Below are 27,345 nucleotides of genomic sequence, written 5' to 3' on the forward strand. Positions count from 1 at the left end.
TTACAACCAATAAAACTCAATCCAACTCCCAAAACTCTCACCCTCCAAGCCCTAAAGGTTCAAAATGCTGTGCATATGCCTTCCACCTGCAAGGTTAAAACTCACAGGTATACTGGACAGCAATATATGTGCAGAATGCCATCAATGAAGACCAAGTCTACATTCTCTACCTGCAGGGCCATATTGTTGGAGTGGTGTTCATCCATGTGGTCTGGGGGTCTGTCCTCTGAACTCTGCCATGGCTGCCCTGGAACAGGTCCAACTCTGTCCTGAGATTTGGAGGCTGGGAATGTGAAGTATTCTCTGGGGTAGGTCTGTGTGGGGATGGGGTACGCTTCTGGACGGGGAGGGGACGGTTCCTCCTACAGCAGGCAGGGGTGAACACACTATAAATCCTAGACATAATTATCAGCTGAAGTAGCACCATAATCAGGGCAATTACTCATTCGTGCTGCTGCAGTTTTTTTTTTTTTTTTTTTTTAAACCAGTCTCATTACCGCTTGTGGGCTGGAAATTACTTCTACATAGAAGAAACAGTGTTTGTTGACACAATAACCATGTGGGTATTGGGACAAGACTTAACTGGTTCCACCAGGCATGGTGGTAAGACCTTTGATTAGGATTAATTACACTATGAGAATGAGTAAAAGGTGAGCAATTTGACTGCAAGAGACAATGCAACAATGGCTATAAACCCTTGCCTATATTACTATCTTGCTAGTATATCTGTTTTAGGAAACTGAAGTTTACAATTACATGTACTAATGTGAATTTTCACAGAACTCTTCTAGATCTTCCTGAACAACTCATGATAAAATTCAGTGAGGTGCTGATGTCAACTCACATCTGCACAGAGGTTGCCTGTGGAAACTGAGGTGATCTTGGTCCCTGGTCCTCCTGGATAGACAGGCTTTCCTCCAGGGCTCTGTGCCTGATCTGTGGAGAAGAGTAGAGCAAGAGTATAGGTCTAGTGCTCACAGCAATCCAATTCCCAAGATCAAAATCAAAAAGGTACTGACTGGCTACATTGGGACTGGAACGGTGGTCCATGCGGTTCTTTAGCAGCCTCTCCTCCCCAGTCATCTTCTTTGTCTCAGGGTATGAGTCCCACGCCCCCTGGGGGCTCTCAGGTGAGCCATTCTGCACAGAATTGTTGTAGAGCTCGAAGCCCTCACTCTTCGGCCTGGTTTTGCCCTTGTCACGCCCACGGTCTGATGCTGAGAGGTACGGTGGGTAAGATCAGGGTATTTACACTGAAACTTGCACATATTAGCCAGACGTTTTATTTCCAAAACATTCTCGATGTTAACATTATTTCACCTCTATTTCCCCTAAAACTAGCAAACTATTATACACAAGACACAGATGATAAATGTAAGAGTGATCAGGAGAAGGAAAAGTTGTTAGAAGCCATGGATTGACTCAGGCATACACCAATCACCACTGAATGCTCTGCAGACTACAGCTGAGGAAACCCCTTGAGCATCTCCGAAATCTCTTTAGTGTTCCTTTTGAACATTAACAAAAATACAGGTGTAAAAATCCCAAACGATATTAGAATTCCTCGGTACTCAGTTCTTACCTCGTTGCATCATGGGGGATGGCTGGTTCAGTAACGTAGCAAGGCCGTGGTAGATAGCCCCTTGTTTAGCCACTTCCAGCGTGACGACGGAACCAGTTCGAGTCATCAGCTCTGCGGCCCTTGAAGACAATGCATGTAGACTGGTGAATATATCACAGGTTCTTCATATTTTAACACTCAAAAGTTTAATATGATGCATTCCACAAACAGCATTTTCAACTAATTAAAGAAAGCCGTAAAAAAAGTTTTAGGTGATCCCGCACTTTTTTTTTTATGTATTACGACACACAACAAAATAATGGATTATTTATGGAAAAAAATAGCGGTAACTTTCTGAAAAAACTAGGACCAGTACTTTTTATATATCTGTAAATAAAACTGAGCAGTTTAATTAACCATATTTTCTCCATTATGAATTTGGACCAGTAAACACACTCCATTACATTTTTTACTGATGGAACAATAAAAGATAATTCTCTGAAATTTTGGCCCAAGATTTCAACTACCTATTAAAGACTAACCTAAAAAGATTTAAATGAGCAATTAAACAATGAATCTGAATTATGAGAAATTTATGGTTAACACACTGATTTTCAGTTTAAAATTATTTCCTCCGTCTAGCACAGCAGGAATTTGTCATTTTCTTTTCGGTTTAACGATGTGACACAGAGCAGCTCGAGGATTGCTGAGGAACTGTACCTTTCTTGCGAGAGCCCCACTAGGCTACGGCCGTCCACACTAAGCAGCTGGTCTCCTGCCGCCAGCCGGCCATCCTGGGCACAGCAGAGCAGAACAGAGGGACACATCTCATCAGCATCTGCTAAACATCAACCAGCCTTCTCCAACAAACACATTGTGTCGATACACGGCTGTGTGAAATTACCACTTGTATCTGGCGTCGCACAATGAAAACACTTTTAATAAGATGTTAGTGCACTCGCCAATATTTTTCTTCTCCATTTTCCCCACAAGTGGCTTATCCTGATCTGTAATTATGTTCGAAGAGGAAAACAAAGCACGTCTCACCATGTCCGCTGCTCCTCCTTTGACGACAGACTTGATGTAAATCCCAAGTTTATCCTGTCCAGCACCCTGGGAGAGAATGGGGTGGAGGACAGTTAAACAATTCTGAAAGACCCAACAACATGACGAAGGCAGTTTATTTTTAACTTTGTGCTGGAGAAACTGCTGGTTTCTGAAAACAGACGCGTGGACAACACAAACGCCTGCAAACACACGAAATTGGGGTCTTGGCAGGTCAGCTCTGCACACAGCTTGACTGATGAAGTGTTGCTGAGGACAAAGGACCCCAGACTTCTTGAGAACTGCTAAATGATCAAGCCAAATGAAAGGATATCAGGTCAGAGGACAGTCTGATGTTCTTTCTTGATAAATGTTTGACAAAAATTCACATGAATAAATGATAATGAATAAGTAAGTTCTGATGGTGAATGGTTGGCTGTACTTTTGTCACCACTGCCTCCAGTCACAGAAGTTTCCATGCTGCAAGTACACAAAACCCCGAGAACAATGCCAGTTGTAACATTTGTGAAAGATCCTATTCAAAAGCACTGCTGGCCTGTCCTTTGGCTGAATGAAACCAAAGCAAAGGTGTTCATACAGAGGTTCACACTGGCCCATCTCTACATCGTACCAAAGCCGTTTCTCCAAACAGCTCAAACAGCGTCTGTAACATTCATAATTACAGGAGTTTAATTTCACCCCCCCAGAACTAATAAAAATATATGGCAAAATATTAAAACAAAGAGTTTGAAACTAAATTTGAGTGCCTAGCATCTAAACTCTATTTTTTCCCCCCTCTAAAAACTAATAATTTCCTTGACTAAACTTTAACAAAAAATAAAAACACAGGCTGAACCTTGAAAACACTTGGCAAAATGGCCTTCAATTGTTTTCATTTGGATGGGATTTTTTAACATAGTTAATATTTAACAGCAGCACTGAAGGCTGATGCTACTGTCACTCCTCTGGTATGCTGCATATGAATATCAAACTGATGCAAATACTAGGGTGGGTGAGAAATGAATATGGTGCATAAACCTACAAGTGTGTGGGGTGGGAGAAAAGCTTCTTTACAGCTCAAAAACTTCTGGACAGGGAGGGGAAGTGACTCCATCACAGCAATAATGTAATGGGGTAGCAGGAGAAGGCCCCATGAGACAGTGCACCAGGTCTGCGGTACGGAGCGCTTTGTCATCCGTCACATTTGAGGATGTACAGGCTCCCAAGCAAGCAGTGCGAACCTTGATAACGTTTTTAAATGCATATAAATAACCTCTGATTACAAACTGTTCTCAACTGTACCACATATGAAGGAAAACACTGAGGCAGCCAAACCTCTTCTGTGATAGAAAGCAGTTGAACCCAGTGAAAATCTGCAAAAGGATGGTGTACTGGTTGGCCTGGGGGGGGGCCAAACAAAAAAAAAAAAAAAAAAAAAAAATAGCAGATCTCATGTGATCTTACCAACCGGTGCTTGACTGTTGAAGTAAATAATGTTTGTGATGAAAGCAGAAGACATGTAAAGGGTTACTGAGAGCCCCAACAAGTTTATATGAGAGCTGCAGCTTGTTTAGACAACAGCCAGCTGTCCTATGCACTGTTTAGCTCTCATTGCTGTCTGCTTCATGGATTGCACGTCTCACTAAGAAAGCTGATACAAAATGCTTTAACCGAGGCTCAAACTCTACACAGAAGATCAGGTTTTAGATTCAACTGGGGGGGGGGGGGGGAATGGGAAGGATGTGTTTTGTGTTCTTTCAGGGCCTGAAAGCATCAGCTGGATGTCACTGCAAGGTACAGTCTGACCGCATCGATATCTGTCCGTACCATGGTAGGAAAGTAGTACAGAGGGAGGCTCGGCATGTAACAGAATCAGCCTGAGAAAGAGAGGCCTCTCATCTCTGGGGTTGGGGGCACATACCACAAAGCACTCATCACCCCCCCCTACAGGCACCTTGACCTGCCTGGCCAAACAGACCGTCCTTTCATACAGCTCCGACTGATCTCCAACCATCAGTGTCGCAGTACTGTCCTCTGAAACTAAGAACACGTATGTTGCCAGGAACTCCAATACACCAAAATAAGGTAGACCAGGCTCAAACAAATAAATTCCAGTCTTTTACCTAAAACATTTTCCAGACTTAAAAAAAAACTGTACTTCATTAAGCAAGCCAGTTGTGGGTAAACATCTGAGGAGGAATGCAACATGTGAACCTGATCACCTGTCGACACACACTGCTATTGACCACAGCCCGGTGTGAACCCACTTGTCACTCGCTGGCAGACAATGTGGAAGGACAGAAAATCGACAGCAGATGGCTGCTTTTGTGATGCCCCATCAGAAACATTACCCTTGCAATGTCGAGGACCTTTTTCAGTCTCTGCTTGTTAATATTATATAGGGGTAAATGAACTATTGAATGTACACTATACAAAGAAGATTTCAAATGCAGAATTACTTGAGAATCGTTTACAAATCAACTACCCGTTGCCATTTATGACAAGCAAGCACAAAATATGCTAAGTGTAGTAGCCAATTCCACCAAGCAATAACCATCTTAACTACGATTTTAGAACTGCCCCACAATAGCCTCAACCGTTTCGGAGCCGACCAACAAAGCAGCAAAGGAGCAGCTGTGCTGCAGAAACTAAGTGGCAAACAATGAGTACAAGAACAGAAAATGAACCAGCTGGATGTCAAGGAAAAGGATGGGAAACGACATACCACGTTCTGCTCCGCTTGTATCACCTTTGAGCGCAGAACCCTGGACAGAACAGCCTTTTCTAGAGCACAGAACCAGGTGCACGTCTAATGTAACTGGAGCCTAATGTATGCAGGTGCCAACCCTTGGGGGCAGTGGGGCGGTGGTGTGGCACTGGGTGGGGTCAGAGCAGCTGGTGAGCCAGCCACGAGAAAACTCTTCTCCAGTTACACGGCAGGAGAGTAAGCACACCTTTGTGAAGGTTTGTTGGAGGGTGTTGCCAGCCAGATCGGTACATCTACTGAGGGTTTTCAAAGAGCAGATCAGAGCCCCAGGTGGTGAAAACAAACACAGAGCTGCTCAAAAGAAGCTCAATGATTTACAGTTGTGGCAATGAGCATCAAGGCAGAGCTAAAACAGTGACTGGTATGTTTAAACCAATCAGCCCTACCCTCGTGAGAGGCTCTGAAATCTAAAATCCAACAGGTTGTAAAAGTTATGAGCTGCAGACATCATAGATAAAAGGCTTAGGGGCTTTTTTTTTTTTTTTTTTTAAAAAAAAAAAAAATCTGATTATTTTTTATAAAGACACCAGTCCATTTCAAGAACAATACTATCCATTACTGCCAAACAATGTTTTCTACATCCAGCCGGCCAAGGAGAAGCACAGCACAGTGTACTGTACTATCATCACCTTCTCTGCTAGCCTTCACCACATACAGTACCGGTCATAAGTGAGTACACACTGATAACATGGTCAACAATCGTTTCAGACAAAATGGAGAACAGAGAAAGCAAAAACCCCTTAAGTGTCCTACATCTCTGGGAACTGCTGCAAAAGAGCTGGGAAGACATCCATTTCCACTGGTGGCATTCAAGACCTAGTTCTTCTAAGCAGTTACACATGGAACATCACAGTGCACATACTAACAACCTCAAGATGGAGAAGAAAATCTATCATATATCTTTTATGATAGCATCAAGTCAATATTTCATCCATCCATCAATTATAAGTTACTACTTATCCAATGTAGGGTCTGGTGGTCTGGAGCCTATCCCAGAAACTGAGGGTGTGAAGCAGGGTATACGCTGGGTGGAATGCAAGCCCCTTACAGGCCAATCACTCACACACTCATTCGCTGACAGACACAAGAGTCAACTTTCAACATCCTACAGTTTACTTTGTCTTTCTCTGAAGGTCATGATAGAAATTCCATATATTCCAGGTTCTTTGTACAGTTTTCTCATAGTCAAAGTTTTCAAGTCTGTCCAACATATTTTAGTAGCTTTTTTAAAATTCATGTTCAATTCCAGCTGGCAGGGACATTGTAGAGGCACAAACCCATAGCTGATTTTGAGCGCAACAACTGGCTGTGTGAGGCTCTGTGCTTCTGACACAACTTCAAACAAACCTCATCACACAGGCCATAATTAAGGCAGGAAGGAGCGGCCGCAGCAGTCCTGGAGCTCAGCGCCCTCGTCTAGCTCATCTCCTCGTACCAGATAGCAGATGTCCTCACAAAGAGAAAAATATGAACAGCACATTTATTTGTAGGCCTTCTTAATTAGCAGAAATTGAAGTGTTAAATAGAGAAGCTGCACGTCAGTCACAAGAAGGATGGCAGTAGCTGGGGGGGCCTGGTGTGAAAACTAACGTGAGAGTGGCACATTTCACACCCAAGATTATAGCCAGACGGTGTGGGTGGAGGAAATGGGGAGGGGAGGCATAAGAGCAATTACAGACCTGTCAACCTTTCCCATAATACATTGACGTGGGGGGTCCACTGCTGATGATGGAGGACAAGGGTGACTTTTGAACGGCACCTCGTGCTCATCTTGAAGCTGACCTCCGCAGAGTGAGACCGAGGTGCCATATTTGGAAGTCACGGCAACAGCAAGACAGAACACATCAATGAGACCAAGGGCGCCAGGCAACTCAGATTTCTTTTTACCATGGCATTGAATGTGAATATCCTACTGTACAGATGAATTGATAAGACAACTCACTTTAGATAAATGTCTGCTTTAAAACCTTTAAAGAATATATTAATTATAAATTATGCAGCTACTTCTGTGATATAAATGTTTGTTACTATTTTGTGAATAGAAATTGTAGATTTGGAAAAACCTTTATACAGCTACTTGTGTGATGTACATTGGTTCATATGGTGGAATGTAAAACTGCTTCAGAATCTTGTGTATGAACCAAATCACTCCTTCTGTTGATGGAATGAACTCTATTTTTCTCTGAGATATACACTGCATCGGAGAAAAGCATCTGCTAAATGAATAAATGTCAATTTGCCCATACACACCTGCAAGCATAAAGGAGAGAAAGTGCAAGGTATGACTGAAAGAACGAATCCCTCAGCTAATATACAATGAAATAACAGACAGTAATAAGCAGGCTGTAGAGTGCAGTGTTTTCCTGCAAGCAACAAATACTTCTACAGTCCATAAGATTAGCGCTTTACCACTATGGCACTTTGTTTCACTACAATTGTCCCACTGAAATTTACCTGACCACAATAATGACACGCTGTATTCTTTGGACCTGTCAAGCAAGCAGATGTTCTCCAGGGAAGCTCAACGAACTCGCTCAGGGAAGAGCGGCACCAGTGGCGCTGTATCAGGGACTCGCTCTCCCAGCCTCTGGACGCCAACAAACACAGAGGCCGCCCCACCCTGACGTTTCCTGTCCGCGGAAGAGCTCTGTAACCGAGCTCGGCAAACACAGGAAAGCCGCAGAGAAACGCACAGGACCCCCTGAGTGAGCGCGTGAGTGTTTCCTCTGGGTTCCACAGTCTGCTTCGTGCCTGGTTCAGTAAACACACAAAGTTGTGTGTCCGCGGTTTCCACTGAAATAGGCACTCAGGATTTTACGGAGTTCTGGGAGATTTACCACTGCAGAGAAACAATAAATGCAGCTACTTTTATTTTTCATCTACAGGCAGAGCAGGAGGACACTTAACCACATCTGTGGCCATTTATGAAAAAATATCCCATCCATTCTGCAATTTCCCAACATCATATAAGTTCACAAGAAGTTCACAAGTTTTAACTAATTTCAAAAGTCCATCTGCAAAAAGTTTAACACAGTATTAGCACATGGCGCACATTATGTGGGTGGAACAACAACAAAAAAAAACACTTAAAATCTCAAAGAGAAAGTGTCTGAAAGTGCAGCAGAGGGTCTAACACACATGCAACATGCTGTGGCACCCACACCACAACCACTATACCCTGCCTGCTTGAACCCAAGAAACTTTCACATGATGGCATGTAATAGAGTGCTTCTCTTTGCTTTGCATTCAACAATGAGGGTGTAATGAATGGAGCGATGCTGGCCTGCATGTGCACTTTGCTCTCTGCAAGGATTTACCTGAACCTTCAATGAACTCTGAAACGTAGCCACTATTTCTTTTTGATTAGATACAATCATTTTGAGAAATAAGAACTGCACTATTTTATTAGGGCATGAGGCATCCAGCCAGATTTACTGACATACTGGTTTTGCTGCGGTGGAATGGAGGTCACAGCACATCAAGAGCAAAGTTCCAGCAATGAGCACTGCTCATGCTCCAGTAAAATAAGCAACACAGTAAACAATGAAGGCTTAAAATTACCTACTCTCAAAATGAGCAATGATATGAGAAACGTAATAACAGTTATAACAGCCTTAGTTACGGATGTAAGATTAGCTGTTCAACAGTAGTACCACAAAACCTGTGACTACAATGAAAACATCTACCAGGAAATTATCAAAAATAATCAAAACAATATACAGGTCAGCTGTATTGGGTCACACCTTACTTGATCTCCTTTCTTGTTCATGAGAGCTTTGCAGTTTCAGCCAATGAGAGGTGACAGTCCAAACGACATAGTGAATGAACCTGGCCCCCGCATCACTGCTGTCCTGCTAGGACAGAAGGAGCCTTCCAGGTGGAGGGCAACAGTGAGGCTTTCAGGAAGTGCCAAGTGTGTATAATTAAAGCACATCCTTCCACTGTTACTGCAGTCCTGAATGTGTGCTGGGCCACTTGAGCAGGGAGATGGGACTTGTGGGGCGTTGCCATGTCTTAAATGCACAGGTTGACAGACAAGTTGATGCTGAAGGTTCTAGTGAGGCCAGGCAACAGTTAACCAAACAAGAAGCTTCTAGAGGCCTAAATGACATTCCACAGGATAATGCAAGGATCCTTTTTCCAGCGTCTACAGAATGACCAAGGGAAATGCCTGACAATAACGCACCCGCCACCCCCCCCATACACCAGCTCTCGTGTGCAAGACAGACGGGGGCCAGGATTTCCCCCACTCTTCCGTGCGGGATTCCAAAGCATCCCTGTGGAAAAGCTGAGGGCAACATCTGGAGCTTGGAAAAGGAGGAGGGTCCCTGTTTTCGGGTCTGAAGGAACTGCCTCGGCACCTGGACCCGTCCTGTGCCACAGAGCTGGGCCAGGCACCACATTTCACTAATCATGGTGCTTATGTAGGAAACTGCTGCAGCCCACAGCTGCCAGTCTTCCCACAAAGCCCTGCCTCCTCACTCCCGCAATGTGCATGAATGGAACAGCTACAGACACACCACCCACTCTGTCCCACATTTCCATACACCTTGATGTCATAATGCAGTGATCAAACGGGACACACAGAACTCCTATTATTCTCCAACTCCTGCATACGTGTCCTTGTACGAAGCAGTTTCCTTATGCTTTGCATGCAACACAGACCCCAGTACACAGGCGCAAAGGGTTTCACACACAACAAACTGCAGACACGGAGAAAAAGTACAGAAACAAACCAAAGTCAAACACTATGGGTGATAAGAGTAAAATGAATTCAAAGAAAGGAAACAAAGTCGTCAAGTGTCTTCTTTCAGACAGAATATGGTCGGCAGAACTGCAATTGTGCTCCTCCTCACGTCACCCAAAGTAAACCAGCCAAGGTGCCTTACCGACTGGTCCTTCCTACCGATGACTGAGAACCACATGGTGCTGACAGTCTTCGGAGCCGTGGGACAGAGGTGTGGACGGCGTAGGGCTGTGTGAGAGGGCGGTGGCCCGACTGAGCCCCCCTCAGGATCACAGAGGGTGGAGACACGCTGGCTGACAGAAACACGCTAGGCCTCCATATGGCCTCCAAGAGTGGATAGCAGAGGAAATACCATATCCAGACTGTTACATAACGCTCCCATCCATACGGGACACCCACTACTCCACAGCAGTTTGGACAAACTTTGCGAGCTTGCCACAGCCGTGTGCTCCGTGCTGTGCAGACCTATCATTACCTCGCTCTCTCGCTCACTAGCTCTTCCTCCTCTGCCTGCTGCTGTCTCCTCCTCCCACACCTCCTCCCTGCCTTCCTCAGCCACTATGAAAATAGGAGTTGTAAAACACAGGGAGGGGTCAGCCCTCACTGCTACAAGTCTGAAATTTTTTACTTTGAAAATAAATATTTCATGCCGTACTCCACCGCCTCCTTTCTAGCAGACAGACACACTCCCTGCCTGGCCCTCAGAAACCCTTCTCTTTCCCCCTGCTTCCTGACAAGAGTGAAAAGCTTACTGCTTCTGGACCCTCAGACAGTTTTGCGTTTCACCTTAAAGCACAACTCTGACTAAGAGTCCAAAGGGGGAACACCACCTGTAGTCCACATCAGGTTCTTTACCTCACCAGTTACTGTATCATCCACACACTGTGGAGAAGGTGCCAGGACACACCACACACCTCTGGGAAGTATCCTATTCAAAAATGGACAAAAAGAATTTCACTCCCTGTGCAAAGCTCTGCACCTGGATCCATAAATCCACAGTTGCAGTCAAAGCTAAAATAGAAAAATCTAATCCAAACTTAAACATAAATATGAACCCAATGATGTTTACCAATGAAAAATCTCTGTGTACAAAAGTGTACAGTAAATAGTCTTCAACAAGGGCAAGATCACACCAGCAAAACAAGGATCCATGAGGGGCAAACCTATGTTTATGGCACAGTTTTTCCTTCCAGTTTCACTGTTCCCAACTCAGCATTAAACTGTTTTGACTTAGTTAAAGGAGCACCCAGTTCTCAATGAGTCACTTTCTAAACCAACAGGAATGGCAGCTAATATGAATCTATCCCTGCGGATGGTGCTGATGGCATAGCACTCATTTTCCCACAACCTGGGGCCACAGGCACTTCCAGAAAAAAAACCAAGCACAACCCAACTTAAGACTGAAAGTAACAAACGAAATCCCACTGACACCTTTCAGCTGCCCAGATACACGAGAGATTAAAATCTCTGTCCTCAGGTTCGACCCACCAGACTAAGCTTGACTTTTTTGAGCTTCAGACACCACAGGAGAAGTAGACATTCACCGTGTATACTGAATGCAATGATCTGTACTTGTTTTCATACACACGCCCAATTGAAAGGTGAACTACAAAGTACAATGAAACCACAGTACCAGTGATCCCTAGTTGAGCACATGGCAGGCTCTACAGAGCAGAAACCTATAGTTACCAATTCAGCAGAGAGAACCTTGTTACAGAACAATCATGGACACATTGTCTCGTTTCTTTCCTAACCCTAGCAGCTTCACAAAAGATCTCAGTGTTACAAGACCTCAATGGACTCATGAGGCTTACCTTGGCGGCCACAATGCTGAGCCCCATGCCATTGTGCTTCTTCAACGTGACAGTCACGACCTCTGGTTCTTTCCGCATTGGCTGAGGAGGGAAAGAAATATTGGTGTTAGGAGGGTCTCAGGCTGAAGCAATGTGAGCTGGAGCTCAGCTGGGCTCTAACTTCTCAAGGCAGGAGGGAGGGCAGGAGGGCGGGAGACGAAGGAGCGAGCCCATCCCTCGCCCACCCTGGAGCGGCGTCAGGAATGAAAACCACAAGCCACTGGCTCCCAGGATGGGGTTGCTTCACAGGCTCCTTTGCAAGGGGCCGCCGGAGGGCCGAGTGCGTGCGGGGTGGGAGCCACAGGGCCCCTGTATGGCATGCTCTGAGAGACTGCTCCCCACAACACTCGGGGCGTTCCAGTCAATGAGAAGGAGCAGAGTGGGATTGGGCTGGCGCCGCTGCTTATGGGAAGAATAGAAAACAAGCCTTTCTGAATACTAGCTGGATGACTCTACTGAGTACAAGAGGAGCAGCCAGGGTGCACTCGAAGCTCACCACGATCTCATGTTGTAAGACACCCGTCATTTTTGGAGGTTTAAGTATGACCCAGAAACCCTAATAGTGTAATGAGGGGGGAGGGGATCCACTGCACTGTTCATAACCCCAGAGTTTTGGCTGGACAATTTGGGTAGATCATCGTAAACGGCTATGTAAAAGCACAGTCAATTGAAGACATCTGATGTAAAGTCTGACATGACACTGAATAAAATATCATTACCAAATTCAAGTAAAATGATGTAGACAGAATTGTAAATTTTGAAGTTGTGAAAATAGGCTGAAATTAAAAGGCTTAAATAAAACTGTGTAAAAAAGAAAATCTACAGTAATTTAAATAAATGTAGTTAAAAACCCCCACCTGTTTGTTAGTAAGAGTCTGGCTCACTGTAGATGCTTTCTTCTTTTTTTAATCTTTTGCTTTTTTTGGATAAGGGGCAGTTAGGGTTGATTCCAGGTGGCGAAGCATCCATGTGGTTGCTTTTGCAGTTGCGCCTTGAAGCAATGGAGGAATGTTGGCTCGAGGCTGGCCGCCTAGAGACTAAAGCCTATTATGCTGAATTCTGTGGTTCTTCGAACCTGGTTCCCTAGCAGAGTAATTTCACGTTCCACTCCAGTGTTTGTGGTAAAGTAAGCCTTGCCTAGGTTCCACTCAGGTTAATAAAAAACAGAAAGCCAATAAAATCATGAGTGGTGCCTTCTGAGGGCATTATATGAGAAACCTAAAAGCTGTAATTAACTAGCACCTTTTATGAGGTGTAATTGCTCTCTGAAAATAAGCAGAAGTCCACAAAAAAATGGATATATACATACAGGATGTTGCTACAGGAATTTTAGAAACAGAGAGAAACTGAAAATAAATTTAAAAGCAAAATACACTCATCCCTCATATAGTAGGCTCCTGCGCAATTTAAATAAGCTATAATGGTCTATGTCAATACATAATGGGCCTATAAATATATACAACAGCATTTTTGCCTATTATACAGTCAGTCTACTTCCATATATGTGCTCTGAATGATCCTGATAAAGACTTAACAGAGCATGCAACCCCACATGTAAGCAGTGAACCCCGTGCAGGTCATTCCTGGGAGTGCAACTCCAATCCCTGGTGGTCAGTTACATGCAGATTCATTATCATTATTTAAAACAAAAATTATTTAGCTAATGCTTTTCTCTACTGAAACTTATAGTGTTACAGCAAACATTTGTGAGCAAGCATACTATGTTGGCTTAACTAATTTTGGGTGACTTTTTGCCTAGGAAAAAAGTCCCCCCACACAATTAAGTCAAGTCAACAACCTCAAAGGGAATTCTCCAAATGAAATGATTTCATGGAATGAATTAATCCTGTTAAGTGAGGGATAACTGTATCCGAGTATACCAGTTATACGGTTTTTTTTTTTCCCCTCCCCTTTAACAAGTGCTGCTGAAGCATACAGCAGGAACAGAAACGCACCAGGTCTGTGCCACTTGTGGAGAAGTGGTTGTCGCAGGCAGCTCCCTCGAAGTAAACCGTCCAGGTGCCAGGGGAGCGGGAGTGGGGGGTCAGCCTGCAGAAGGCTGAGGGGGGGGGAAGATGACATGCAAATGAAGCTCACTTTCAACTTTCTCCTAACAATAGAGATCAATCCACTACTGTACTTCTGCACTTGTTTGTACAGAAAGGATTATGGGAATAGACAGCCCTATAGGATTTTAAACAATCCCCATGGCAGCAGAACAGTAAAGGAGTTACTCTTAAACCTTTGAGCAAAGCACTTCACTTACACTGCTGCAGTAAGACTACAGAGTTGAATAAATAGGGAAATTATTACAAGTAGACTAAGAAAACATGAGCAGATTAGTGTTCATTAGTCATTCACAGCACATAAGCTTGTGTTCTGAAGATAGAAATATGCAGTTAGAGCAGCTCCATCAGGCTCGGTGCTTTCCTCACCTCGCTGGCAAAGCGGATCCAGAAATTCCTGCAAACCATTGGGAATGTTGCGGACCACATCACATGAGTAGCCATCCTCAGGCAGCAGGAAAGGCAGCTGCAGGTCAGGGTCCTCCTCAAGCTGGACCTCACGCCCATCGCTACGGGCTAGCTCATCTGCTGTATTCTCCGCCACTGCCACCACATGATCAATCAGCTCCTGGGGGAAGAGGAGAGATGAAGGTCAACACCAGAGACTGACCAAATCCAACGTCAAGCAGCAAAGAGCTAAAGAGGTTACAGCACAAGAAGACAGCCAAAGAAGAAAACAAAGAGGAGAGGTGAGAGCTAAAGCTTTCATAGCAATGTGCTAATGAACAAAGGCCATAAGAAGAACAAGTGACTTAAGCATGCAGAGCCAGGGTGCAGTCCTGCATTTCACAAATCACTGGGACAACTATGGGATGAGGAGCACAGACTGAAAAAATACTGATGTTACACTTGATGTTTTTGGGGTGAGCAAGTACATCGTGTAATTTTCTAAAAATGTGTTTTTTACTTAAGAAATTGAGGCCAAGAGCCTCAAAAAGGGTACAACATCTAAGACATTCCTTGGGTTTGCCTGTGATCGTGTGGTGTCATCAAGTTCTGAGCCACTATTCTACTGCTGGCTTGTAGCTTCTTATTCATTCATTCATTCTATAAACAACCTTAGATCGACAGGAGAGGTCAGGTAGTTTGCTGAAGAGCTGATTTGGCTAGGATGGCTCCTCTCCAAAGCAACACACTCCCACAGATAGACTACTGTTTAAAGGAAAGACTGCCACATCACACAGCAGTGTACGATGGGGGGGAAGACATCCATAAGTGAACCACTCTTTGATACCTGGCATACCCACTCATTACATAAACCAAGTAAAATCACACACACTCACAGGAGGAATGTAGGGCTCATCTGGGGCACAGTGGTAGTTGGAGAGCAGTGCATTCAGCTGTAGGGAGTTGAGCTTAAAGCATGTATTGTGGATGTTCTGAACATCTTGCATTGAGTACTTGTCCATAGTCAGCAGAGTAGTTGCCTGGGGGGGGAGAAAAAAAAAAAAAAAACCAGAACATGACCAACTCTTGGGGTTACAGGACATTCACATGGTGTGACAATGAGTATAAAAATTCTACAGAGAAAACACAAAGAAGCAGTATCTTGACATGTAGGGAGTGAGAACGGGGGTGAGCTAGCTGGGAGAGAGGTTCTGGCAAGACAACTGGGTCGCACCTGGACAATTCGGCTCAGGTGGCAGTCAGCGGCGAGTTCTAGGCCCTGCTTCTCAGCCCAGGCTTCAATATGGCTGAGCTGCTGACGCAGGATGGCACCCCAGTAGTGTGAGCACAAGCCCGAGTCAGCCTCCGTCACCAGTTTATTGAATAGCCACATGTTGATGAAGTGGAAGAGCTGGGAGAACAGCTGGATGGTGAGGGCGGCGTTGACACGGCAACGACGTAGCAGAGACATGGCGCCCGTCAGGGTGTGTAGGACATCCTCTGTATTGGTGCAAGGGGGAGAATTTACTTTAAACTTAGCATTTGTTAAGATATTTTTTTACCCTGACAACAGCATCTCCAAGCTAGTGAAGTACTGGCGATCAATTATTGACCAAAATACTATTCACAAGGACTTTATTTAAATGAAGGTCAAATATAGTAGCGGATGGGAGAAACATCAAAATCTGCCTTGCAGAGGGAAAGTTTTCAAAATTCTAATTTTCAAAATTGTATGTCATAAAAACGCAAATATGGCACTCAAAGTCAGCAAGAGTTTCACCAATTTTGGGCCGCTGAGGGTTCTGCTCTTCGGGGTCTTCCAGGAAAGCAGGCATGTAGTTGTTGAGGTCAGACTGTAGACAGTGCACCAGGTACCTGGGGAAACGGCAGCCTGTTCACATTCCAAATACGCAGACAAACGCATCTACACATTCTGATAAACGCATACACACACAGCCCAGTGGGCCTACACTTACAAATATCCTTGGGTCCAACATGACCATATTGTGACACTAAAGGTAAATTATGTTTTATACATGGTACACTGATGTTTTAACTTGTCAACTTGTTAATTTGTTTCATTCGGAAAAGGATCTGTAATTTGTCTTAGTACGCGTAAGAAGCATTATGGAAAATTAATGAAATTATGCTTTTGATATAAAGGATCAGATTCTTTTGACATCTCAGACAAAATAAGAAGAATATTAAAATTCTTGACATGCTCCACACATAAGCTGACATTGCAGAGAGCCCAAAAAAAAACAACATTATTGCGCCAATGGGGAGGAAACCCACTTGAAGGCCATCTGCACAAGGTGGGCCAGCACATCCTGGGCATCCAGCGTGATGCGGCTCAAGTCCTTGTCCTGCTTGATGAAGTTGAGCAGCTCCGAGGCGTTGGCCATCCAGAAAGCCAGGGCCCCCGCAATGTTCTTTTGCTTCTGCAAGGGATCGGCAGGACGGGGAGGGGGCCTGTTGTCAGTGAGGGTGGGGCTTGGATGGGGGGGGAGATGAACCTAGACCATCTCACAGCCAGCAGCAGCAGCAGAAGTAGCAGCAAAACTCCAAGGGATAGACTCGTGCCGGCCCCGCCCCATCCTCCCACCCCCCTCAGTCCCTCCCAGACCAGACACTGCACAGCCATGCACCATGCCCCCACCCTCCTCCAGTGTCATCCTAGCACTCGGCAAGAGGGCAGACACAAGGGACTCTCACCAGAAGGCCTTTGCAATTCAGCCCCACGTTTGCTTTTCACTGCCTGTTTTCAGAACTCATCCTAAAACTATTAGCTGGGAATATTCCATACAAGTTCAGCTTTGTCATTAACAGAATGACAGTCAAACAATCACATAGTTTAAAGGCAAAGAAAAACTGCCAAACAATTTGCCAGAGAGAGATCCCTCATTCTAGGTGAGGGGGAGCAGAGCGGCCCTGGAGCGCAGTGTCTGACCCCAACGTGTTAATGCCCCAGTGCAACAACATGGAGTAACAGGCAGACAGGCAGGCTGCGGCACGTTCGCCAGGCCAGACCCTGCGTGGCCTGCACTCGCCTATCCCTGACAACACCACCCCCCGACCACAAAACGCATCCAAAAGAACAACGTTAACCACAGACAACAACAAAAAAGTCAACAAAAGTAGGAAGCAAAAGAACTCGGGCTGTTTCTCATCCACATTGAAGTGCAGTAAGCAGAGGTAACATGGAATGCCATAATTAGATGTAGCAACAATCAAGAGTATTTTTTTTTGCTTTGGTTTTTTAGTACGGCATGTTCCAAGTTGCTGAATGAGGGTTATGTTCTGCTTTAGGACCAGCTGTTTGAGGAGGGATTATTATGTTCAGTTCGGTTCAGTTTGGGGTTCTGTTATGGAAAAGAAGCATGGAAAAAAAACGGAGCAAAGCGGACCGAGCCGGGAGTGAAGGCTCTCCGGCAACACGTTGTCCTACCTGGTCACCTTCCGCAATCTCCTGCAGAGATAGGGCAGGGAAACAACATTCGACAGGACAGAGAGAGAGACTGTCAACGGCCATGGCAAGGACAGAGAATCACAGGCATGTAAACACAAACACAACGCAACACCTCCCAATGGACACACAGGGCTCAGGGCTGCTTTGTAGGCTTCCCAAGAAACACCTGAACAGGTGCAACTTGTGGTTAGCATTACAAAGGTGTTAGCATGCTGCTTCTAGCTCCACTTTTCCCACAGGGTCATTAGACAAATTAGAGTGTGGTAGTGTGTATGGGTGTGTCTGTGTCCCTGTTTGTTGGGGGGGGGGGTTGGGCATTCTCTTTGTATGAGTTGTTCATGGTGCACCCTTGCACATTCTCCAGGTGGGCTGGTACCGTAACACCCATGAGCTGGAGCCCATGAAGAACACTCAGATCACCTGTTTGTTATGAAACACCTGTAACACACCTATGTGGCATGTGTGGAATCAAATGCTAGTCCAGATCTGCAAGCACAACCTGTTTTACAGTCGGGACTTATGAGGGGGATTTGCAGATCTTTAGCTCAAATCCACTTTCAAGTGGATTCCGTGACATTTAATCCAGATTTGGGAAAGGCATGCTGCCTGGGCTACACAGAAGCTTGGCCTGTTGGTGTTGTTCCGCTCCAAAAATACATGTGGAATTCTGGGTGTCACATGCAGGGCTGGTAGAGACTGCTGATGATCAAAAAAAAATCTGGGGGATCAGTCCAAATGGGATTAAAATACCTTGTTGACCGACAATGTGAACCCTCTGCACACACAACGAGGGGGGAAAAAAATATAAACGTAGCAGGCATAGAAAGGTAAAGCTTTATTTTTTTTAAAATCATGCTCTTCTCTATTCTTCATCCAAGTCTTTGTACTGGTACTGACAAAGCCATGTATTATTGAGCTTTAGATAAATCAGTACCAAATGGTCTAATAAAACCAGTAGTGTATGACCTCAGAAGATTACAGTGGATAGTCTGGACTGCTGGAAGAATCATCGGTACACCCCTCCCCACTCTCCAAGAACTGTAATCATTCAGAGTGAGCGAAAGGGCTGGCAAAATCATTCTAGACCCCTCACATCCAGGCCACTTCCTCTTTGAACTTTTGCCGTCTGGCTGGCGCTACAGAGTACTGAACACCAGAACAGCTAGGCACAAGAAAAGTTTCTTTCCTCAGGCCATCTACCTCATGAACAGTTAAATGCCCCCACTGGGCAATAAACATGTGCAATACACACTATTTATACTTATATTGATTTAACACACCATACCTCTTATTTACATTTGTATATAACATACCTGTACATACATATAGTATAGTGTCTATTTTGCATATTTTGTATTTTTATGTATTTTTATTTTTTTATTCACTTATTCTATTTTTTATTATCTGTGTCTTGTCACTGTCATTCTGTCTGTGCTGTGGAAGTTTTTGTCACCAAGGCACATTCCTTGTATGTGTAAACATACTTGGCAATAAAGCTCATTCTGATTCTGGGTTCAGGTCAACATGAACACCATTAAGGCATTTTGGAATGTCTTCAGTACACGTCAGGGTGAGCTTCCATTCTGTGGTGTGTACAAGAGTGAACGGGAGTGACTGGGTCAATGATGGGGGTGAGAATGGGGGCACAGAGACACAGGACAAACAGAACCAGAACACAGAACATGGTGGGTGGCCAGTGACCAGGTGCTTCGCTGTTCAGAGAGTGTTGCTGTTCAGACAAAACAACTCAGTACAGCGACTGCATGAGCACAGAATGGAGGAACAGCTCCTCCATACAGATCTCCTCAAAGAGGGGGCTGGTGTGGGGTGAGACAAGGATGACTCAGGGGGAGTATTTCAGAATCCACTCAGTGCCATCCTCTACCCCATGCAGAGTGTAATACTATAGATCGCCAGACAGTGGAGGCGTCAGGAGGGCATGATAGAAGTCACTTCACAAACATGACTAAAACCAAATAAACCTTCCAGAAAGAACTTGGAATAACAATAAGATTCCTAAGCTGTAACAAAAGCACGTTAATAGCAGAACTACAATCAGTTTGTTTTAATTGTGCCTAGTATTTGTGATGTGGGTAGCAAATTTGGAAACAAAAGCAAGAGCCAAGGTCATACAGAAGGTCTTCCCTTCCTCCCAGCAAAAAGACTGATACTTTTTATTTACAAATTTGCCTTCTCTCTAACAAATCGAGCTAGAGCCACAAAGGCTGTGGGGCTCTACGTTGACAAGAAAGCGGAGAGATAGCTATCTGAGGTGGTGAGAGGTGGTCTCGGAGCACTCACCTGAATGACGCCTTCTGTCATGCTCACCATCTTGTTGACGACAGCGATGACCTTGTGCGTGCGCTCTGCTGGGCTCATGTCTGGCCGATACTGGCTGGACATGACGTAGCGGCAGGTCATGTACAGCACATATGTGGGGGACAACTTGAAATGCACCGTGGAGCTGTTTGTGTAGTTGATAATGGCGGACAGGAAGGCATCTTCAGCTGTGGGGCAGGAGTCATGAAGGGGCAAAAATAAAGGGTGAGATGTGCCTGCTGTTGGTGCACAAAGTGAGTTCTCAAACAACACCCCAACGGTTCACACAGCAGTCAGATTGCCCTGGTGATAACATTGTCCCTGTTGGCCTTCCTGGCCCAAGCTGGGTTTGTGTGAAGTGCATTGTGGGAAAGATCGCTCTATTGGAAATCAAAGGCCTCTCATTGCTGGCCAAACACATGATCTCACTACTCTAAATATACAAAGACACAGGCAAATTCTAGAAGCCACAAACAAATCTGTCAGAATAAAGCAGGTCTATAAAAGGTGCGCACTGTTAAAAAGCAAAAAGGGGGGGAGAGGGGGCAGGAGGGAGGCACCACAGTGTGTCAGACAGGAAAATTACAGCTGCATTCTAGGGCCTTCAAGCGAGACAGCCACTGGACCGCTACCAGAGCAGCCCCAAAGAAATGTGCGGGATCAACACCCAGAAGAGACTTTAAAAAAAGATTCAAAAACTACATTTTACAACCTTTTAATCAAGCCTAATCAATCTGTATGAATAGTCAAAAACTAAATACATGTCATAATATGCCAGAATACAGACCTAAAACTGCTGTAGATATAAAAATATGTCGATGTGGATTAAAACCCAGGAACTCCTGCTGTACATCACTTTAAATTTCTGGCAAATTAAGGAAAAAGACATGCAGTAATATATATATTATATAAAAAATATACACACACACACACACACACACACACACACACGGTAATATATACTGGTTTGCTTGTTTTGTTGGAGAAGGTAGCTTCTTGGTCTCGAGTCATGGAGATATACTGTATGTTGTCTACGCTAGATGTTGTTCTCTGTGGCTTCATGTTGTTGGCTGGACTGGATCTTTGTGTACAGCTGCTGTAATATATGCATCGGGAGTAACATCTTGTCCTGTGTGTCTTGAATGAATATGTGTGTGGTGTGGTGTGTGTGTGTGTGTGTGTGTATATATATATCTTTATTAAGGGAGATAACTCTGCTGCCACCTAGTGTTGTGTCTCCGTAGCAATCTATGTTTATTCCATAAACGAATACAATTAGGATACTTCTGTCAAAGTCCAGAACACCATATGGAATAGTGACTTGTCTACATTGCTGCAGGCCGAAGGGCAAAAGAACTTCATAGTTTCCATGTGAGTACCCATCAATACAGTATGACCCAAGTCACGAACAATAGCAGCTAACATGAAAACGTTAGTACTGATAGCACATCTCGTTGCATACATACTAAAGAAGCTGCACTTTATAATCAGGCAGCTAAGAGAAGAGCAAACAATAGAAATTTACTGAAAGGAACATGAAGAGGCACTGGAGACATGGACCTACAGGTCGAAGTACTCACAGTTCTCCCTGAACTCTATGCTGGCCGGCAGCGTCAGCTCTGGGCTCATGCCTTCCTGGCTCCTGCAAAGGCAGAAGTGACTGTCAATGACTCAGGTCAAACGGGTGCTGCTGGCACTGTTGTCCACAGAAGCTCACCTCTTAAGCGGCTGCAGGCTCGACCTGCAGCGGAGAATCCTGGGAGGCAGCACGTAAGTCCAGTCCCCGAGACACCACATCAGCATAAGTGTGTGCGCGTGAGTGTGTGTGAACAATCATCTCTCTGAACTGCTGGGTTATTGATGAGATGCTGAAGTGCAGGTGTGCTCAGGTTTCTCAGGTGAGCAGACAGCCCAGGTCGGGTGTCACCAAACTCAGAGCGTGTCAATGAGGAAGTTCCTGTCACATGAAGCAGATCCTGGGGTCTACACTGATGCTGGAGAGCATTCCAATGCTTTGTAACCGCCACAGAATTGCAGCCTAGGGATTGTTGGGGCACCGAGCAACGCATTCAGTCGGAACAATATTCATTAACAATATTAATAGCTGGCACTCAGTATCAAAAAAGGATTGAAGTACTGTAAACTGTCACACACTTTGGATCACAGAATTAAACAGACGAACACGCAAGGTACTGTCACACTTTACGCAAAGAGACTGGGAAAGGAATGATGATCCCCATTTACTGCACCAACCTTTTGAAAGTCATTACATTTACATTTATTCATTTAACTGGGGATTTTCTCCAAAACAAATCAAAATATGATACCTACAATTTATAGCTAGGCAAATCTTTTTAATGAAGCAACTTAGGGTAAGGTGGCACAGCGAGTAGCGCTGCCATCTCACAGTGACTGGGTGGTGCAAGAGATCCCCACTCAGTCTGTGTGGAGTTTGCATGCTCTCCCCGTGTCTATGTGGGTTTCCTCCGGGTGCTCTGGTTTCCTCCCACAGTCCAAAGACATGCTGTTCAAGTTCACCATAGTGTGTGAGTAACAGAGAGTGTGTTCCACTGATGTATGGATGAGTGACCCATTGTAAGTAGTGTATTTAGCAGTGTAAGTCACCTTGGAGAATAAGGTGTGTGGGCTGGTAACACTACATAGAGTTCATTGGAAGTCGCTTTGGAGAAAAGCGTCTGCTAAATAAATATAAGTACCTTACTTGAGGGTACTACAGCTGAAGGTGAGATTCGATCCTGTGACCTTTAGGTATAACAGCAGCAGCACAAACCACTATGCTGTCCCCGTCATATGCGGGATGAGGATATGACAGAAGGGGAGGAGGGTGCTAACAAATGTAAGCATGACAAATGGGGTTCTCACCTGCCATCCTGCTGCTCTGCCCGCACCATTGGCTTAACCATGCCTCGCTCACTGGGGTGTCCCACTCGCTCCATCTCCAGCTTTCCTGAGCTCTGTGACAGAGGAGAGAGGGGTGTGGTCTTATATAGGCTGTATACTTTTGAACATCTAAAAATGGAATTTGCACAGTGGTTCACTGCAGAGAAAAAACAGCTGAGAAATTTCATGGTGGAATAAAGTCCACGGAAGCTGAATCTTGAAACAGGTGTCACTGAGGAAAAGTCACAATACAGACAAGGAAAACAAATGACTCATTACCTTGCTTGTGGGAAGGGCTGCTCCAGTATGGATGTCACCACGCAGGTCAAAGGTCGTCTCAGGAATGCTTCTGTTGGAAATGGAGAAAGTGAGCCAATGAGAATCTGACAAAGTGGGATTCCAGCTGCTGTCACATCCAATACCACACACCCGATGGTGCTCTCCACAAAACGTCAGTATAACACCTCAAAATCTTTGCTTTTTACCTCATAACTTCACACAAGGAAGCAGAACTCTCAAACTGAATACACGCCAGACTCACTTTAGCTCAACATAGCAAACAATTAACCACGAAAGGAGATGGAACAGGACCGTCTCTACAGCTTGACACACAACACACTAAATGGCACCACTTATCATCCACATCAGAAGTCCTCACATTAGCTGCTGTGACCCAACAATATCACATCATCACAAATTTGGAGATTCAAAGCACAATCTAATACGATGCATTTGGAAACGATCAGAAACCAATTTATGAAACAAAGTCAGACAACACAGTTTTGGTTCTGTAAAGAGATGATCTAATATGCAGCATCATGAAACAGCCATATTTCCACATACAAACATTTCCCATCATCCTAATACCGCTGTCCCACCATCTGCAGATCTGCATTACTGCAGAGACTGCCGGAAAAGTGCGGAGAGAAACCTTCGAGCTGTTTAAATACACAAACAAACCTGGGTTCCACACAAAATAGTCACTCCACAATGCACAATTTATAATCCCTTCATCTTCAGGAATCTGTTTTGCTCCTGGATTAGAGTGCTGCGGCGTTGACATATTTCAAATCATTTCAAGCAAACCCTCATAAAACAGCAGCCATAAGCCTAACTGTACTGTTAAAATAAATAGCAGAAAATCAATAAGGACAAAACACCTCCCTGCAATCATATTGTATGTGCGAAGCGCGCGCACACACACACACACACACACACACACACACACACCACCAAAACATGCAGTGACCTCCAGCTCCTGTCTTCCCTGACAAGTTCAATCAAGCAAGAGTGCTGGGTGGGAGTGCACCAGCCTGATCTCACCCTCCCAGCAGCTATGATACGCCCACAACAGTCTCCATGACAACCTCAGTGCACCACCCAGCCCAGGGCAACAGCTGCAACATCCACCTCCAACTAGGACAGTGATGTAAAGTGGTTTGATCTGAAGCACCCCGCCCTAAGCCCTGCACCCCACTGTCACCATGCTTGGCGTCACCTAGAACAGCAGGACAGATGTCCGAGGGATAATGGTTTAGTAACCCCTCCAACAAAGGGATTTGACAGCAGCACAGAACAGTCCCTGAACGATGTCTATTAGACACGCAATGACTGCTTTATGACCTTTTAGCCTCATTCTGTTTGTATTCTCTTAGGAAGAGGGCCCTTTCTGCAATTGGAGCAGGAGGCTTGAGTTTAATTGCTTAATTCCAAACACCTAGGTATGTAAACAGACAAGCTGGTACAACAAATTCACAAATAGATAACATAAGCAATGACTTCAGCCCCACCTACCCTGACTTGTGTCTGCTTTTAACCATAGAGGAGGAGTCCATGCTCCGCTTGCTCATGCTGTAGTCGTAGTTGGGGTCCACAAATTTGAAGACATGCGAGGCGCCGAACTGCAGCGTCATGCCGCTGTGCAGCACTGTGGTGTCCGACACTCGTAGGCCATCCACGAAAGTATCAGCATCAGAACTGCACGGCGTTACCATCACCAGCCCATCTGCATGCGTCAGGTCACAGTGGTGGGGCAGGATGCCAGGGCCAAAAAGCTGAGGGAGGTGTGGGAGCAAAGAGGCCATCAATCAGACACTATAGCCATGATAAGCACAGTAAGTGACCAATGACATGTTATGTAACTGCCAGGACCATGTAAGGCACATGTCTTCATGTTGCTTTGCATCTCTCCATGAACTACAGCCCTCTTAGACATGGACCTGTTGGTGCACCATGAGGTATTGCACACCTGGATGGAACCATCGTCCGTCTTGTCTGAGCCCACCTCTGTGATACTCTGTTGGAGTCGATAGAGTTTTGGTTTGTCTCTGGAGTCTGAACCATCTAAGGAATATGAGAACACAAGGTGTAAGTAACCGGTCAAGACAGACCTTCGAGAGGACACTGGTCAACCGTGCAAACCGCATCTTCTTCACAAGAAGCCCTAAATGTTTGCAGGAAATACACATATACATACAATCTCACTGAACTTCCTAAAGGAGATCCCTAGTGTCATGAGAAAATTAAACAGTCCAAACAGATGCTACTGTTTCAATACAATACACACCGTGAATCTTGGCAAGCCAAAATTACAAAACACATTGCGACAGCTACCACAAGAGTGGTAATTTTCTGATTCACGAGTTACACACAATAGCCAGCAACTTCATGACCTACATCCATACTGCAAAAGGTCATGTTGTCACATACAGCAGACAGAGAGATGTGGGTGGTTAGATCTTGATTAGTATGGACTGGTTTAGCAGGAAATGCAAAGCAGGCCTTGGTGAGTCAAAATTAATTAAAAGAGCATCACATTTTCCATCCCTTGTTTTCAAAATGACCCTGCCACACCAGGAAGTCATTTATATTGCAAGAGCACCATAGCATGATCTCAAGAAGAAGAAAAAAAAAAAAAAAAAAAAAAAAAAAAAAAGGTGCATCCTGGGTAGAAATGGGTTCAAGATGTTCATAACTTTGCCACCAATAAATACATAGTTGAAGGTGTGTTAAACCCCCAAATTGTTAGTTTGGAGATTCACCTGGCGGGCTGGCACTGCTTCAGAGATCTGCTTACAACAGCATACCAGGGACGTGTCACTGCTAAACCCTCTAACTGCTACAGTCAATCCAGGTCTGCCTCTTGAGTGGGACGGGGTGGAACGGCGCGGTTACCTTCATGGTGGCGATAGGAGTAGTGGCCATAGTGACTCCCCCGCCCTAGATGAGCGGACATGCAGAGGAGCCAGCGGGACAGACAGATCGGCAGGACGGACGGGACAGGACACGCGCCATGCCAACGCGGGGCAGGAGAGAGAAGACAGCAGAGGGTGAAAATGCAGCAGGAGAAAGCTCTGAGCCATCATATGTGACCACAACCCGCAGACCCACATGCGCCCAAGCAGCAAACCCTACTTCCAGACCACCCCTCGCAATTTTTCTGCTGTTTTACCCTTCAAGCTCCCATCACGTGAACTTCTGCTGAATAGGACTGACAAAAGCAGGGATCATACATCCCCTTGGCTTTATCCATCTTATTACTGTTTTCCAGGAAACATTTCTTCAGTACAGCTATTTATATGTTGACTGACCTTAAAAGCCCCTCTACATGACACAGGGTCTGTATTCTCCAGCTAGTACTGAATCCGTCATGCACGTAGCACCGATTCCTCAGAGTAGCCTTAACTTTAATTTCCCAGTGAGCCTTGGAGACCCACGTCCCAGGATGCAACCTGTCACACCTCTAGAAGAGAACGCTTTCATTACTGGGCATTAATACGCAACAGATTTTACTATGCACAACATTTATCATAATTCCGTATTTAAATTTGGTCACTGAAGAAATTCAGGTTATATAAATTTCTCAAGGGTCCAAAGACAAGACCACTATTTGATCACAATTTCTATCTTTAAAAACCATGCTGAAACGATACAGTGAACGAAGTGAGACGCAATGAAAATGCAGATTAAAGATGATGCAGGGCCAAGGTTAGTGCATGAGGGTTAGAGGACAATCACGCAAGGGGAAGTCAGAGACAAGCAGCTGTTAGGTCTCATGAGGCCTTGGAGTCAGTGCGTGGGTGCCATGCAATAGCAGGGTTGCTTGCCACTCCTTGTTTCCTGTCCAAGGAACCACTGGGAGGGCTCTGTCATTGCACAGTTATGTGTTTACAGCAGCCGTTTCACCACGAGATGACCCTCATTTCCATGGTCACTGACCTTTCAGACACCC

At 44.9% G+C, this 27,345-nt stretch overlaps 1 protein-coding gene across 18 annotated transcripts in view; it reads right to left on the reverse strand.

Moving 5' to 3' along the window:
* The window catches only part of afdna (afadin, adherens junction formation factor a), an 84,141-nt gene that overhangs the window by 12,016 nt on the left and 44,780 nt on the right, over window positions 1–27,345 (reverse strand). For 10 of the 18 annotated variants that reach the window (XM_018742475.2, XM_018742474.2, XM_018742489.2 and 7 more), the window contains exons 9-29: window positions 26,289–26,333; window positions 25,363–25,457; window positions 24,909–25,168; window positions 23,394–23,463; window positions 23,097–23,188; window positions 21,794–21,855; window positions 20,196–20,401; window positions 17,874–17,894; window positions 16,721–16,866; window positions 16,206–16,300; window positions 15,660–15,925; window positions 15,322–15,465; window positions 14,408–14,606; window positions 13,928–14,031; window positions 11,934–12,014; window positions 2,609–2,674; window positions 2,282–2,355; window positions 1,583–1,701; window positions 1,020–1,217; window positions 845–936; window positions 171–362 (exon numbers count right to left, since the gene is read on the reverse strand). In XM_018742475.2, coding sequence (XP_018597991.2) covers window positions 171–362; window positions 845–936; window positions 1,020–1,217; window positions 1,583–1,701; window positions 2,282–2,355; window positions 2,609–2,674; window positions 11,934–12,014; window positions 13,928–14,031; window positions 14,408–14,606; window positions 15,322–15,465; window positions 15,660–15,925; window positions 16,206–16,300; window positions 16,721–16,866; window positions 17,874–17,894; window positions 20,196–20,401; window positions 21,794–21,855; window positions 23,097–23,188; window positions 23,394–23,463; window positions 24,909–25,168; window positions 25,363–25,457; window positions 26,289–26,333 — 2,627 coding nt within the window. The remainder of the gene's footprint in view (window positions 1–170; window positions 363–844; window positions 937–1,019; window positions 1,218–1,582; window positions 1,702–2,281; window positions 2,356–2,608; window positions 2,675–11,933; window positions 12,015–13,927; window positions 14,032–14,407; window positions 14,607–15,321; window positions 15,466–15,659; window positions 15,926–16,205; window positions 16,301–16,720; window positions 16,867–17,873; window positions 17,895–20,195; window positions 20,402–21,793; window positions 21,856–23,096; window positions 23,189–23,393; window positions 23,464–24,908; window positions 25,169–25,362; window positions 25,458–26,288; window positions 26,334–27,345) is intronic. The other 8 variants (XM_018742477.2, XM_018742476.2, XM_018742490.2 and 5 more) reach the window with 3 other exon arrangements.

This window comes from Scleropages formosus, chromosome 1 (assembly GCF_900964775.1).
Source record: "Scleropages formosus chromosome 1, fSclFor1.1, whole genome shotgun sequence".
NCBI classification, from domain to species: Eukaryota; Metazoa; Chordata; class Actinopteri; order Osteoglossiformes; family Osteoglossidae; genus Scleropages; species Scleropages formosus.